General features: G+C 49.3%; 2 protein-coding genes across 2 annotated transcripts; one reads left to right on the forward strand and one right to left on the reverse strand.

Moving 5' to 3' along the window:
- Positions 1–1,157: 1,157 nt before the first annotated feature.
- ALTATR162_LOCUS506 (uncharacterized protein) lies at positions 1,158–2,037 on the forward strand (the record flags this gene model as incomplete). Its single annotated transcript, XM_043308100.1, has 3 exons — positions 1,158–1,383; positions 1,482–1,775; positions 1,829–2,037. The coding sequence occupies 3 exons, from the start codon at positions 1,158–1,160 to the stop codon at positions 2,035–2,037; spliced, it is 729 nt and encodes a 242-aa protein (XP_043164035.1).
- Positions 2,038–2,483: 446 nt separating this feature from the next.
- On the reverse strand, positions 2,484–4,983 carry ALTATR162_LOCUS507 (uncharacterized protein; the record flags this gene model as incomplete). The annotated part of the gene is made up of 4 exons (XM_043308101.1): positions 2,484–4,359; positions 4,409–4,518; positions 4,669–4,863; positions 4,912–4,983. 4 exons carry the CDS (start codon positions 4,981–4,983, stop codon positions 2,484–2,486), a joined length of 2,253 nt encoding a protein of 750 aa, XP_043164036.1.
- Positions 4,984–12,854: the final 7,871 nt, after the last annotated feature.

Raw genomic sequence — 12,854 nt, forward strand, 5'->3', positions numbered from 1 at the left:
GATTACGGCTAAGGAAGCGGATGGCATGGCGACTGCTAGACAGTGAACTTTATCTTTTTCTGTAATAGCACACGTGTCCTTGCAAGGCCGCGCGCATGTGGAGAATTTGGCATGGAGGCCCGAGACGTCGTTGTGGTGGATGAGGGTTTCGAGTTCGTTGGTTAGGCCTAGGTCACTGTAGGGTTGGTTTGAGAGCCTTGGTGCCATATTCTAAGGTGTTTTGGTGGTTGTGAAGAAGGCAGCATGCTTAAGGTTTGGGGTCGGAGAGTTGTTTGGTAAGGGAATCTATGGTCACGAGAGGAGATGGTATGGAGACGAGCCGTGTCGCTTCTTACATGGGATGATCGAACATGTGTATGATTAGCGGATGAAGTGCTAAGATGGCAGCCTAGTTATATCCGGGAGAAGCATGCAGGTGTACGGCGTGGTTTGTGAATTTGGCTCACACTTGCTTCCAAGCATACTCTGCAATCGTTGGTATTCACTAAGGTAGCCATGAGGGCTTCAGGAATGACTTTGCGCTGAGATGTGATAAGGAAAATTTCGACACAGTATGATGATTGGTATGTGTGAGAGAATAGACAGTGTGTTGGTAATGGTGTAGCAAGCCTATTAGTAATGTGCGACTTGCGCGCTAGAACAACTCGGCGAGGAACGTTTTTGTTCGCAACTCACGTAGTACGGATGTAGAGTCTAGCTACGAATAGCAAACAAAGTTATGAACACTCTCAGAAAAATGATGATGGTAGGAGAAAGGAAAGCTGGTAAAGGAACAGGGAGGAGAAGATGAGCGTAGCGTTGAGACGATCGTGCCTCGAGTGCGCAATCTGCGATCTACTGCCTGAGCCAGGTATGACGTATGTGATGTCATCCTTACTAATAAACGTCAATTCGAAGTCCTAGAACCAATCAAAATGACATTAAGACGTGTAGCCAGTTGTATTTTACCTGATGCGTCGTGCTTACTTGACGTTGTATTTGCTAGTACGGATGCGGAGTCATGTCGCGTCTAACCTCTTTAGGCCGGAAGGCGTACCTACATGTGGCCGTCCACCCTACTTAAAAGTCGCACGAACTCGACTCAGGCTCAAAAAGGACGACGCTTTTCATCCTTCCCTGACTTCTCAAGCATATATCCTCCATCGAAAATTTCCGAGATGTCCCACCAACAGCAATTGGACATTAGAAAATACGGCTGGACTGCCGTTCCAAGAGACCGTTCTAACGTCCCATCTGCCGATGATGTTCTTGGAACGGTCGGGGGAATAACCGACCTCGAAAAGCTCTGGCCAATAACAGATGTGACTATCAAGGCGCGAGAATACGCAAAGAATGAGTTGCGTACAGAGACCTACAACCACAGTTTGAGAGTATTCTGCTACGGTACACACTACTTCCCCACACCAGCATCGGCGTATGACCTCCATACGGCAACTTCAAATCACTAAATCTTCTTCAAATATACTGACACCATAAGCTAGGCTACCAAATGATTGTACAGCACTTCCCAGACTGGATTAGCAGCGCCTTCTTCGAAACCTGGGCGCTAACATGCCTCTTCCACGACATCGGCACCACACCCCAAAACATGTCTTCCACGCACATGTCTTTTGAATTTCAGGGCGGTTTCATTGCTTTGACGAAGTTGCAGGAGTTTGGTGCTCCCAAAGTGCAGGCAGAGAGTGTTGCAGAAGCCACCATCCGGCACCAAGATCCCGGACAGACGGGCACGATTAGTGCCATGGGACAGTTGATACAGATTGCCACGGAGTTTGGTAAGTTTACCCTAAGCAATTATGGGATGTTTTGTATGACAAAGACTGACGAGAACGAGACAACATGGGTTGGCAACCCCATCTTGTAAACAGGGAGGTTATTGATGCGGTGACCCGCCAACTGCCTAGGTTGGGATGGTCAAACTGCTTCTCCACCCAGATTCAGAAGGAGATCGAAGAGAAGCCTTGGTGTCATACGACGGCTATCCCGAACTTTGCGGAGGCTGTGGCTGGGAATGAACTTATGAAACCTTACGAGTAGGGCGTAGCATAGAGGGGACATAAAGATCAGTAAGACCGAAAATGGCGATTCGCATGGAAAGATGGCTGTCATATGCTGTACGAGTCTTCTGGCATTTCATTGTGAAATACAAACTCGAGAGCTCTCTGTAGCATGATAAGTACGAATGAGAAACTTCGACTACGTTGCTTGCATGTATCGCAACCTTCAAAGATATTCGCAATATGCTAGGCAGATACGCATTCACTGGAGCCCCACTACTCATCTTGGATCATTGGTCGAGTACACCCGGTACGTCACGCACCGATACGTGTACTCACCAGCGCGAAACTGATCGGGGATGGTGTTACAATCCTTGAATAACCTGCGCAGCGCATACCGGCAATCATCTCTACCCATACGCCAATTGTAGCCCCTGCGATACCGTTAGTCCCGCTGGACGCATGTGATAGCAAGGGAAAAAATACCTACTGGCACCAATTCATGTTCTCATACGGCTCCGGCGCCCCATTCTCAACCGTTTGCACAGCGAGATGGATATGCTGTGGATTCCAACTCTCAGGATAGAAACCCGGCTGACCCTCTGGGGGAAACACCTGCCCCTGGTCACTATTATGACTGAAGCCCTTGATCTCCGCGTCATCGATACACCAAGCGTTAATTGCTTGTTCAAGATTGTCCGGGAAGACCTTTCTGCCTGTGGCGTATCGATTCACATCCCAACATTTGGGCGTCTGGGGCTTTTTACTGCCTTTCGCGGTTAGTTGTTCTGGGGCGGGGAAAGACGGGTATTCGTCCCAAGGAGGACTATCGCCAATCGTGACACCGCTAAGATCAAGACTGTAGTCGATAGTACCAATAGAAGCGGTGAAGCCATGTGAAGTATCAAAGTCTGGATCGCACTTGCTTAGGCCTTCTGTTAGGCCGGCGATGCATTCGTCTTTCAGGAATGATGCTTGTTGGTTGTTGCCGTTTGGGCTAGCCCGGAGCCAGAATGAGCGGCGGTCGGGTACGTCGAGTTGAGTGACACCCCAACGCCAGTACACGTTGTCTGAGATGGTGTTTGAGGTAAATTGGTGGTTGTCGTTGTCGCTGTACCAGGTTTGGATAGCGAATTCTACGCTCGTTTCACCCGAGGCAGCACTGTCTTTCTTTGGTGCATCGAGGGGATGGCTGAAACACTTGATCGCGGACTGAATCTGGTGGTGAACACTGAAGGAGTACGTGCCACAGCCGATGTTGATAGCTCCACTACCAGCCAGAAACTTCTTATCATCGCCTACCTTGCATGAATCGTAGTCGTTCAGTGCTTTGAAAGCGTCGTAGCATTGAACAGTACATTCGGTAGCATTTTCCCCCGTTTTAGGTCTCCACCAAAGTGCAAACTTGTAGTCCCTGTATTCATCGGGGTTTTCCCTTCTCCAAAAATTCCGGCGGTTAAATTGTGTTTGTTCTCCTTTTGAATCGACCATCCAAGTGACGTCTTCGGTTGAGCCGTCAACGTTCTCGCAGAACTGGGTATACGTTGTGTTGAATGAGTCGATGGGAAATTTCGTATCTTCGTTGGCTAGACAAAAGGTCAAGTAATCCTCAATTGGGATGATTGGGATTTGGGGGTGGTAAGGGACAGTCCACGGCTCAATTGTCGCTGTGGTAACAGCATATGTTGAAAGGTGAGGGGCATCAGTAGATGTAGTACATAGGGTGGTGCAGTCTCGTATATTACCGGTCTGGGTACAAGACGCTGTGCAAGTCATCAAGCCTGACGAGCTCGAGCTTTTCGTCGTACTAGAGACGGTGGACATGCTTGAAATTGCTATTTTAGTCGTTGCACCGATCGAAGCCGTCGCAGTACCTTCCATTTCGGTCTTAGACCAATAGTTTGTCATCGAAGGTGGTGTCGCATGAATGATAGCGTTGAAAGCCAACAGGAAAGAAGCTACCGCAAGAGCTCTCATTACCTGTCGGGGACGGGCTATATATGCGGCTGCCTCGACGGCAAACCCCATTACCTCAAGCATTGCTTGTTGTACGTCTGGCTCCGTCCATATCGGTTCCCGTCCTTGAACCAGACCCAGTTCCGCAAAGGGACCACTAGGTCCGGCGTTGAGAACGATTTCTCGAGCTGCACATACGACCTCTCCTAGCTGATCCTCGACGTCTCGACTGCGAAGTTTGCGTCTATTCGTGTCGGAAAATGCAGCTCCGGCCACGCATTTTTTGCTTATATTGATCATGCTTGCGAGACGAGCTGCAAGGTCGGCAGAAAGAAAAAGGGCAACGTCGCCGATTGAGTGACCGTCTTTTGGTTCAGTCAACGTCGTTTGAAGTGGTGCATCGGACCTAGAGATGTATAAGCATATGAACTATCTAATATAGTGCCGCTGCTTACTGGGTAATCGTGACAACGTCAGCCGTCGGCGTGATGACTAGAGCCGAAGTAGCAGATTCCGTGATAAAGGCAAACGTGCGCGACTGTACCCCTGATGCCGCTGAGCCCAGCTGTGAGTAGGGAATATGCAATATAGAAGTTGCTCCAGGTAGTTGCGATACTGGTCACGTTTCATCGGCAGCTTGATGGATGATTGGGAACAAGAGGGCGACGAGAGAGATTGCAGCTAGTGCCAACTCCCCGCTAGTGGACTGTCTAACTTCTAGGTTTGTATGAGGGTTGAATAGCAGGTTTTTGATGCTATCGAAGCATGCATTGTCGATCGCTGCACACTTGCTGTCAAGAGCTTGATTGATACTAGCACGCAATTCATCCGAGAAGACCATGTCGACACCATCTTGGTCAGCTGGCTCGGTAAACATGATACGTGAGCCAGTCAGTGTAGGTATAGTACTCTATGATTCATCAGCATGTCTGCAGGAAGGAGGAAAATGATAGCTTACGAGCGAAGTAGAGTATTGAGCTAGATGGCCAACAGATAGTGTGAATGTCTCGGCTCCACAAAGGGTAGCCATGGTTACGAGACTAATGGTAGTAGCAACGAAGGCCATCTTAGTTGGGTTTGACTATCGTGCGTATATGTTAAAAGGTAAGTTGACAAGAATGACGCTTCTGCACCATCAACTTGAACATCTGAGGACATTAAGTAGTCCAGATTCCAATTTCAGCGATAAGGTATCCATTGCCTTGACGTGTCACAGCTGAACTTGATGTTTACCGTCGCTCCATCTTCCCTCAAACCGAAGTTCCGGGAAGGAACAAGTCTCCACCCCCTGCATATCGGCCCCGTGTCGATGATGAACATTTTTGATCGAACTGTGCCGATGCTACGCCCCCAACCCTTATGCTGTAGCTGCTGCGACTGGGGCCAAATAATGAAGGCACGCTCTATGTATCGTCATTTGGAAGGTCCTCAAACACGAGACTATAATTGATGGGCATGGATATCCGCGACACCTTCATGTATGCATATGCCGGTTGTGTAAAAAGCTGTAAGAAACAAGAAGGTCACGGGCTTCAAAAGGCTGACATCAAATCGCGCCAGGTGATGCAGAAGGTCAAATAGCAACCTTGACCTCAGCGTTCACCGCCATGAAGATAATACTTACACCAAGAACTAGATTTCCTACCAATATGGAAGAGAAGATACGGCAAGTCTGCGTTGTTCATCATAGTAATGAAAGTGGCACTATACTCACCGAGCTCCAACACAACCGCACCGTAGAGAGATGTCTTTGGAAACGCATCAAGGTACAGCAGTATTGGATCCCGCATCTATAATGGCAGCCAATTCTGGTTGCTCGATTTCCCTTGCGTATTCCGCTGCTGTCATACCCCGTTGGTCACGCGAAGCCGTGTCTGCGCCGTATTTCAGCAAGACCTCTAACTGATCTTTCTTGACCCAATGGACAGCGTGATGCAGTGGCGTACCCCATCTTGTTGTCGGGTAGTCGATTTCTGCGCCTTGTTCGATAAGTAGCTCTAACGTCGCTGTGCCTCTTGTCCAGGTGGCATCGCTGATGGCGTCAAATATCGCTAGTGGGTTCATATGAGCCCCATGAGACAGCAGTATCTTGGCTGGAGAAGGATCGGAGAGCTTCACCACCGCGATTAGCGGAGTATAGCGCTCGGAACCCGGTCCAGTTCGTCGTCTAGACACGGTATTTGGGTCCGCGCCGTGTTCGAGTAGCCAACGAAGCAGTGTTTCGTTTGAAACGGCTATCCTGCTTCTGAATGAATGGAGGGCTGGAAATGTGGTACGAAGAACACCCACTGAAGCGCCGAGGGGCCAAACTCGGTAGAATTGATGTCCCAGCCATTGTCTAGCATCAAATAAATCAAAGCGGGCTCCCCTCGACGGATAGCCGTGTAAAAGCTCTCTTTCGTCATCCTGGCATCCCATTTAATAAGGCTTTCGATGGTGTCTAAAGACGCCTCTGACATTGCAAAGACAAGACATCTGTCCAACTCTTCTCGGCCCAGAGCCGGGCTTTGCGATAGCCGGGTATTTAATCTGGTCAAGTCATTGGATTTGATGATCTCGCGCAGCTCATCAGACAATGGTGGCCACATTCTCCAGGATCGTGTCAATGACCGTCAAGGCGTGTGCCGCGGTCTCGCTGCGTGGGTGGATGGTCGTAGTACATTGGAGGCGTGGTAGTGTTCCTATGTAAGTTGTACGGTTAGATTGCGGCGTAGCAGCGCTTCACGTCGCTTCCAAGGTTGCGTCATGCGCCAAGCGAAGCAACACCATCTGCAAGCTGTCCTCTGGCAACACCAACAGCAGTGATCACCAGTGAGACAATCTGAAACTGAATGCAGCAAAATCCTGCCATTCTCGTGCATCATACGCAGGTTGGTCCCATGATGAGGCGTAATAGTGAGCCCCAGGCGCAACCCGATCAGGGCTATTGTATTTTGTTACATACCCCAGGAGCTGAACAGTTAGGGCTGGCATAGAAGCAATAGTCATACCACTCTAAGAGCTCTCATACAGCCACCTACCTCGCCGCAATGGGTCCATCATGGCGTTCTTATGCTGAGTCTACTACCTCGATACTTGTCATTGTAAGGGTGCGATGGGTTGACCATAAGTGCAAGGTATAACAGTAATGAATTCGATAGAGAAGCTACACTACGCTTGCGCTGAGTCTATGTATCACGTAGTGCTAGGTTCGAGAAACTTCTAAGGGTCCGTGGAGCGCCGATGAAGCCCCGACAACGCTCCGAGGGTTGCAGCCTATCCCAACCAGCTATAACGAAGGCCACAGGCCAAGTACTACTAACCAAGGCTTCAGCCTCTTACAGTACCCCCCTTCTTAGGCTTAGATCCCTCCTGTGTGGCGTGTTTCCAATCTTTGAGAGCATCAGTCTCTTTCAGATTTACGGCTGGTTCCCAAGTTGGATCAGGATAGCCTTCCCTTTTTACCAGGTACTGCTTTCTGTGCCCCTGGCCTCTCTCCTCCAGGATCTCCTCTACCAGATACATCTCTTCTCCATCCACCTCAATAGGCTCTGGCTCGTTATCATCTTGTGGCTGACTAGGTAACGGGTCCGATGAAGCGAGCCTCAGCATGTTGACGTTGAATACTGGATGAACTCGTCCAGGAGTGTTTAGCTTGACTGCGCTTGGTCCTACAATCTCAAGTACCGTATACTTCAAGTTCTTCCAGTCAAGTTTTCTGCTTGGCCTCTTAGTCTTAAAGTGGTCGCCTAGCTTTAACCATACTTTGTCACCAACTCGCAATTGAGGAGCTTGTTTCCGTCTCTTGTTAGCCTGCAGTTCTTGGTCTTGTTGGGCCTCTCCCATAATCGCTTGAGCTAGCTGAATGCTCTGCCTCAATCTTTCTACGATGTTCTCAGCCTTTTCATGCTCGTCTTGCACTCTCTTTCCCTTGGGCTTGTTTTCCGGGCCGTACTTAATAGCAATCTGAACAGGGTCCACTTCGTATCCGTGCTGCATAAAGAATGGTGACATCCTTGTAGACCGCGCTTCCCTTGCTGTAATTGCGATTTTAGCCATTCCTAGGTTGGATTTCCAATTGCTCTGATTCCAGTCGCAGAAAGCGCGGAGGTAGGCTTGTACTGTCGCGTTCATTCTCTCCGTAGATCCATCGGTCTCTGGGTGGTATCCTGACGATAGTCTTCGCTCAATACTCATTAGTTCACAAGCCTAGCCCACATGTGGCTTACAAACTGTGAGCCTCGGTCTGAAGTAATGTAGTCCGGTAGCCAGTGGTATGCAACGACGTGATTCATGTACGCCTTAGCTACACTCTCTGTCGTAATGTCTGCTAAGCCCATAAGTACTACGTCCTTACTAAGGCGGTCTGTTACCACCATTAGGTTGGTACAGCCCTCACTTTCAGGCAAGCCAGTTATAAAGTCCATAGAGACTTCCTTCCAGATGCGTTCAGGAATTGGTAAAGGCCGTAGTAGCCCTTGGAGGCCATCTCTCCAAGGCTTCACTCGTCCGCAAACAGAACAGTTCCGTACATACTGGCGAACTGAGTTGCTTAATAAAGGCCAGAAATACTCCGTGCAACAGCTTGGTATGTGAGGTTTCTTCCTGGGTGTCCTAAGGCCCTTGACGAGTGCTTTTTGTGTATGATGCCAGTCCTTAGAGGTTCACTGTCTGGTACCCATTTTCGATCTCGATATAATAGGTTACCAGAGTCGTCCAAGCGACACTCTGAGATCGATAGCTTGAGGTCTAAAGCTGTTGGAAACTTGCGTTCACGTCCCTAACCGCTTTCCAGGCCGCTTGGTACACCTGATTTTTTTCCCTAGCTTCCTCCCATAGTTGCTCTAACCTGTGTTGAGCTGGTGGGGTTGGGGGTGCAGACACTGGGTAGGAGAAACTGTCGGTCTCTCAACACTACACCGAAAGATCTTCAGTGCTTCGTCGTCAGCTGGGTCTTCGTCTATCGTAGCAGTAGCGGGTTTAAAGACCTGCAGGAAACGTCGAGAGATCCGTGCATCTGAACCATTAGCTGGCATATCCTGATGTCTTCTTGAAAGAGCATCGGCTCTGACATTGTCAGCTCCAGGCCGGTAGGCGATCTCCATGTTTGGGAACTTTCCGAGAAACTGGGCCCATCTCATTTGGCGTTCGCTGAGCTGCCGAGGCTTCCCAAAGTACTCTAGGTTCTTGTGGTCGGTAATTACCGTGAACTTCTTTAAAGACCTCAGCATTCCGTCCCATTCAGCTATGCAGCAGATTACTGCAAGCAATTCTTTATCGTGGATTTCGTAATTGCTCTGAGCGCTAGTCATCTTTTTGAGTAGTAGGCGACTGGTCGTAGCAGCCCTTGGTCATCGTACTGAGATAGTACTCCAGCAACTACGTAACCAGACGAGTCAGTCTCTAAGATAGTCTCTCGATCCGGGTCCCATTGAGCGAGTACTGGTTCGGTAATAAAGATCTCTTTTAGCTTGTCGAACGCCTGTTGCTCTACTTCTCCCCATCGGAAGGTAACATCTCCAGTTAACCTTGTAAGTGGAGCTGCTATCTCTGAGTAGTTCTTGATAAAACGTCGGTAGAAGTTCGCAAATCCTAGAAAGCTGCGCACTCCCTTTACGTTCACTGGGGGTTCCCATTCCTTAATAGCCTTAACCTTGTCAGGATCCATTTTCAGTCCTTTGCCAGCTTCAATCACAAACCCAAGGTACTTTGTACATTTAACGTCGAACTCGCATTTCTTGATATCCAAAGGTAAACCAGCTTTGCCCATGGCCTCAAGGACCTTGTTTGTGTTTTGCTGGTGCTCCTTCAGGGGTACCGTTGGTGTAGATCAAGACATCATCCAGGTAGGCTGAGCAGAAGTCGTCCATGTACTCACGAAGCGTCCAGTTGATATACCGCTGAAAGGTGCTAGGTGCGTTTGCCATACCAAAAGGGGTGACTAGCCACTGTATAATCCAAATCGGTGCGAAGGCTGTCTTCCATTCGTCTCCCGCGTTGATCCTTATCCTGTGAAAAGCAGCTGATACATCAATCTTTGTAAACCATTTTGCTTTAGCGATGTTGTTAAAGGTCTCCTGGATTAGGGGTAACGGGTATCGGTCCTTCTGGTGATTGCGTTAAGAGCTCTATAGTCTACGCAGAAGCGTAGCCCTCCTCCTGGCTTCTTTGCGAATAACACTGGAGGGCAGCTGGGGAGCTGCTTGCTCTGATCCATCCCTTGTCGAGGAGAGATATCAATTCCTTGCGTAAGACTAGGAGCTCTCCTCTGCTCATGTTGTACAAGGGGCCCCAGGGTGGCTCCTTCTCCTTGCCATTCTCATCCTTCTCTAGTTCAATCCGATGATCAATCTCCGGTCCGCCAGAGGAGGCATCTTTGCAGCTTTTTTGGGGTCAAAGATCCAGGCCATGTGCTGGTGTGCTTTAGGAAGATAAGACATAACATCAACCTTCTTCTTTGGGGCTAACGCTTTCTCAATGTCTTGAAGAGAGGCTGCGAATATCTGTACTGTCTTGTCGTTCTTCGAGCGCCGGATGTACGTGTAATAAGCTGTTGCACCAATGCGCTTCAGCCGTAGGTCCTTCGGGATAGGGCGGTCCTCTGTGCTAATAAGGCGGATCCTCTGGTGTGATGAATGGATATAGATAGACTTCTTCGATGGAGCAATAGTAACTTGTCTCTTGTTCATCCACGGGCGTCCAAGTATAAGATCATACCCTGGTGTGAAGGCGCAACGTATCCCCATATAGTGTCCTTGTAGCCTTGAATGTCGATAGTAAGCCTAGCGACTCTTCTAATAGTCCCAGGCTCTTCGGTAACTCCTTCCAACACGCGGGGGGAGATAGGTAGGCACTGTAAACCAGCACGTTTAACAAGGCGGGGGCTTATAAGAGAGTATGAGAGATTTCAGTGTCAATTAAGGTTGAAGCAAGGTATGCTGGTCAACTAGTGTCTCGACAGTAATCCCATTGCTGCCCATGTCCTTCTTAAAGGATGCCCACTCTTTTGCCAAATTGTGCTGACTTACATGCAGCTCTTGCCGGTGACTTTGGGCAAGAGCTAGTCTTTTCCCGAGTCGCTGTCTTCTTCTAGGGTATCCACACTACTTAATTCCTCGTCACTACTTGGTTCCTCCTTCTGGGCTTTCCTGCTCTTCCTTTGCTCTGTAGTCTTAGAGCTAGAGGCCTTTAGCACAGCTGTCTTTTGTTCTTTCCCTTCTTCTCAGGTAAACCTTTATCCTCTGCACAAGTAGCAGACACATGTCCTCTACGTTTACAGTTAAAGCAGCGTCCTTCACGGCGTAATCGGTCATACTCAGAGCTGCTGAGTCGGCGGGGCCTCCGGATCTCCCTGTGTATTCTACACCTTCCATTCTATCCTCTAGTACTGGGGAAGGAGAACGGTGCTTGTTCCCGTGTTCTTTGTTTAGGGATCTGTCTTCCCGACGGCGGTTCTTGGTTCCCTTGGTATGCAAGTCCATCCGATACAGCTGGTCGGCGATCTCGATTGCCCTGCTCTGTAGCTCCTCTAGATCCTTGCTCTTTAGGCCTACAAGCTTGTCCTGGAGCTTGTAAGCGAGGCCTTTTCTGAAGATCATCATCTTCGTATTCTCGTCCAGGCTGCTGTTGGAAAGCAGTAACTGTTCCCGAAGTCCATCACGTAGCTACGGATGTTCTTGTTCCCTTGCGACATAGACCAAAGCTTGTCACGAGCTCTCTCCTCCTTGTGTGGATCTCCAAACATCTGATCAAAGAACTCAAGAAGTTGGTTAAAATCCCATTTGCCAGATATTCTCATCTGGCTTATGTATGGCAGGGTCAGAGTAGCAGCTGTTCCCTTGAGTCTCGCGAAGGCATAATCACATGCCATCTTATCGTTCTCGAAATCATTCTTGTCATTTTCCACTTTAGCTGTCAGCTGCTGGTGGAAGACCTGGTATTGCTTCCTTGTACCATCGAACATGTCCGGGTCAGGCTGTCGGCGGCGCTTTGCGGCGGTATTAACGGTGTTTGCGGGTTGTATCGCAGCTAGAAGGGTGGCTAGCCATGCCGGCGGCTGTTCGTTTGGGTTTATGGTTGTAGTTGTAGCTGTAGTGGCTGGAAGATGTAGGTCTCCTGTCTCCATGGGCGCTGAATCCTCATTGCTCTGGGGAGTAGAGACATTGCTTGAACCAGCCCTCTGCAGCGCAGTTCTCATCATACTCCAGATATGGAAAGCTTCCTGTACTCTTTCCTGGACTGCAGGCTCATCCATCCCCTGGGCCCTACATAGGTTCTGGAGAGATCCTCGTATCTCCTCATTGCTTACACCGTCGTGGTACAGTTGCGTTATCTGTACTGCCAGCCCTACTGCAGAGGCATCCGCTGCTGCCATTGTGCCAGTGTAGGTAGGTCGATTTCTTGGGCCACGCCTTGAGTAGTGGACTTATCTAACGGTCTTCGGTAGACCTTCTCGGTTTCTGGTGCTGCCTAATGTCCGCGACGATGGCAGGCTTATCCAACGATCCTCGGTGGACCGTTCTATATTTCCGGGTGCTTGTACGTGTACCAAGCTGTGTAGCACTGCAGCCAGTTGCAAGTGCTCTTCGTTAACCCTCGGTGGGTTCGAAACGGCTTAACTGAGATCGGTTCTTTGATCACTCAGTATCTTCAATATATCGCTCTAAAAGGCGTCCGTCTAGATGTAGCTCTAGGGGGGCTTCGGTCGTCACTGCTATGGAGGTTACTCCAAAGAGGCTAGTTCGACGTAGCGGATGCTACAGAAGGATCGAATTCAATTGTAAGGGTGCGATGGGTTGACCATAAGTGCAAGGTATAACAGTAATGAATTCGATAGAGAAGCTACACTACGCTTGCGCTGAGTCTATGTATCACGTAGTGCTAGGTTCGAGAAACTTCTAAGGGTCCGTGGAGCGCCGATGA

Source organism: Alternaria atra, assembly GCF_907166805.1.
Source record: "Alternaria atra isolate CS162 genome assembly, contig: 21, whole genome shotgun sequence".
Lineage (NCBI taxonomy): Eukaryota > Fungi > Ascomycota > Dothideomycetes > Pleosporales > Pleosporaceae > Alternaria > Alternaria atra.